At 45.4% G+C, this 3252-nt stretch overlaps 1 protein-coding gene across 1 annotated transcript; it reads left to right on the top strand.

The window, feature by feature from the left end:
- The first annotated feature begins 818 nt into the window (after positions 1 to 818).
- SARC_08133 (hypothetical protein) lies at positions 819 to 2920 on the top strand. The gene has a single exon (XM_014297905.1). It carries the CDS (start codon positions 913 to 915, stop codon positions 2791 to 2793), a length of 1881 nt encoding a protein of 626 aa, XP_014153380.1. The 5' UTR covers positions 819 to 912; the 3' UTR covers positions 2794 to 2920.
- Positions 2921 to 3252: the final 332 nt, after the last annotated feature.

Raw genomic sequence — 3252 nt, forward strand, 5'->3', positions numbered from 1 at the left:
CTGTCCGGTCTGATAATGCCACCAATATATGTTTACCGTGCCTATTGCTTTCAAAAGAAAACTCTGTGTATTTAAAAAAAAAATAGGTTTTGTAAAAAATCTCCTAAACCACCCCCAAAATAAGTACATCCCGCTGGGAGGCTGGGAGTCTGGGACTATGGGTTCTCTGGGTCCTCTCTGGGTCCTCTCTGGGTCCTCTGGGATCCTGGGTCGGGTCCGGGCCTGAGAGTCTGGGACTCTGGGGCCCTAGACATAGCCTTCTGTTCAATTTAGAAGGCTAGGGCTTGTGCATAGCCCTCTAAATTACATATAAAGGGCCATGGCTCATGGCCTGTGCCTGAGACTCTGAGGCACTGTCCGACAGCCACTGTCCAAACCCCATTTGCTGATCTGGCACCCACTACGAGTGAAACGCCACTGACACGTATCATGACACTCCAGTCTCCAAGCACGGCGTACTGCGTAGTGAACGGTCAGTCGTATTTAAAATCGGCGCAGAGGCACAGAGGGCCAGAGGCTTAGTGGCATTTTTAAATACTTTTGATTTAAACTCTGAACTCTGAAGTCAGTCAGTCACTTGTGTGACAGGCTGGAACCTGGAGCTGGTTACTCTGCTTTTTTTAATTTTTTGCTTTTCTATTTTTATTTTTCGTCACGTATGTGTGTAAATATTTACAGTATGACATTGATTTTACAAAACCAAATCATTTATATTATTTTTTACAGAGCCTCCAAATTCCAAATGAACTTCATAATATTCATTCAATTAAATAAATAGTAATTTTTTTTTACATCACTAATATGACGGTCAAAGACATCCAAAAGACAGCCAAAAGGAGGGCTGTCTGATAGTCGCTGAACATAGTTTGTGTAAACAGCGTATACAGCCAAAGCGGGGGAAACAATTATTTGATGAGAACACTGGATTCACCGTACATACCTCGAAATAGTGGTTATATCAACAACAATGCCGATATGAGTAAAACAGAATGCACGCAGGGTGGCACGCAGGGTGAGACTTCTCCATTGCTAGGAGGCAAGGATGGCAGCATCGAGAAAATTGTGCACAGCTACGGGGTGTCTGACAATGTTGAGCACTCCTCTACACCTACAAAACATAAGACAAAAGCAAGTTATGAAAATATCAATTCCCAAATGAACCACTTACAACCTACGGATAAAGGAGGAAGAAATTTGATTGATAGAGATGCATTGAAGTTAAGCAAGGAGGAGAAAGCTGTGCTGGTCATACAGCGATTTGTCCACAAATGGCGGTTTAAGAAGCATATGAGAAGCGCTTGTGCCTTCCGAACCCTGGTAGAAGCCCCTCCTCAACCGATAACCATGGTTACGTATGTGAAGGCGGTTGTCACGCTGGTAGGGCTGGCTTTAATGTGGCTGGGTCTGTGGACACAGTTTGATGTCGGGTTATGGCAGAAGGATCTATTTCCTAATACTTTTGTCAAAGATACCATATTCCTAGTCGTTGGTGTTTTGTTGCTCTGTTCAGTAGACTGTTACTATATAGACGGTGGTATGGAAGGAACCCTGTTGTATCCGGAACCTAGATGGCTTATACGGGCGAACTCGTTTCTACTACGGCGTGGCGAGATGTTCTACAGGTGTGTAATAAATATCGTCGAGGTTATGCGCTTGCTAGCGAGCCATTTGGGATCAGCACTGGTGTGGTTTGCCTTCTACGACTTAGTGGATAAGGTTTGGCAGGAACCAGGTGATCGTAAAAACGGAGTCGCACCGTTAGAGTACACATTTGACACATACACGTATACGATTGATGATGTGAACTATGTGGATATACTCCATTTGTCGGAGGCCTTCAGACCCGCCTACAACGTGCTGTTGTTCTGCCTGGGACTGGGCATCACTGTTTGGACCGGGTGTTTCCTTACAGTCACTGGCATTGAACCTGAAGATGACGATGATTCAACGTACGTTGATCTGACCAATCCATCGAGCGACCACTTGCAATTGGCTGCACTCACTTTGTTGTCTCTTTTTGGCCAGGCGCTCATATGGGTAGGGGCAAATAACTTTTTGGAAATGGATTTGGGCTGGGAGTGCATATGGCGTGAGTTGTTATATATAATAATTGGGTTTGCGGCATTCATGCTCTCCGATTCATTTATATCGAACGGTTGCATCGAAACCAAAGATACCCCGGAGCAATATACGGAAGACAGCATAGCCGACGAGAATGAACGAGAAAGTGCCGGCAAGAGTCTAGTAGGGCGAGATAAGCCCAAAAACACATCGAAGAAGAATCAGCAGACAGATGAACAGAAATGGGAAAGTGGTGATCTCTCTTTAAAATCTATTTACCTGCGCTCGATGCTCTCCTTGGTCGGCGCTGTGACGCACAACACAGCCATGTGGCAAATTGCTGACACATACATATACCCGTCGGCATGGGGTCAATGCTCGCACAACGGCACCAGCAATGACCCTGACTGGCCGTGCGCAAAGAGAGACTTGATGTACATGTGCATCGGTATGGTCATGCTAATTGCTACACGCACCGCTACCCAGGCTGTAGGTATCAGTATCAACCCTCTTTCCACCGCCCCAGGCATCGGGCAGAAGCGAACTAGTCGCGTGCGACGTATGCGCAAGGAGCTGCTCCTGCGCAAGTATGTGAGTGCGCTGATCGACAATACATTGAAGTCTGGAGATAAACTGGACTCTTTGATCACAAATGGGTCTCGGAGAGAGTGTAAAAACAGGGCCAGGAGAAGCGGCCGGGAATTGAGACCGGCCGCGGAGAAGCTCGTTTAGACCGTGTTAGAAAATCGTTCGTTACTGGCTTGGTTTATTATTACTGAAGTGCGGGTACACAATGGCAAAAGTCTGCAAACTTGCACATTCACAACAACCGGAATGGACTGGCGTAGTGAGGACTTGACCATACGCATTGGTATCGCATTAAATAACACGGGCGAAGGTCTGTAAAGTTTTCTGTAGTAGGTACGATACCTTGCAACACGTTTCTGGGTCTGGTAGTGAGTAATCCCCAATTGAAGCTTACTACTAAGGTGGATTGGGTGGGACGTCCGCAAATATTTTACAAAACCGTATCTCGGCCCCGCTGCTTATATAGCCAAACTATGATATTACTGGTGTCACCCAGCGTTGTTGGTATGTTACGACTCCCTTGTGTCAAGTTTGCGATACAAGTATAAGTATATATATATATATATATATATATATATATATATATATGTTGTGTGTATGTAT

Source organism: Sphaeroforma arctica, assembly GCF_001186125.1.
Source record: "Sphaeroforma arctica JP610 unplaced genomic scaffold supercont1.702, whole genome shotgun sequence".
Taxonomy (NCBI): domain Eukaryota; class Ichthyosporea; order Ichthyophonida; genus Sphaeroforma; species Sphaeroforma arctica.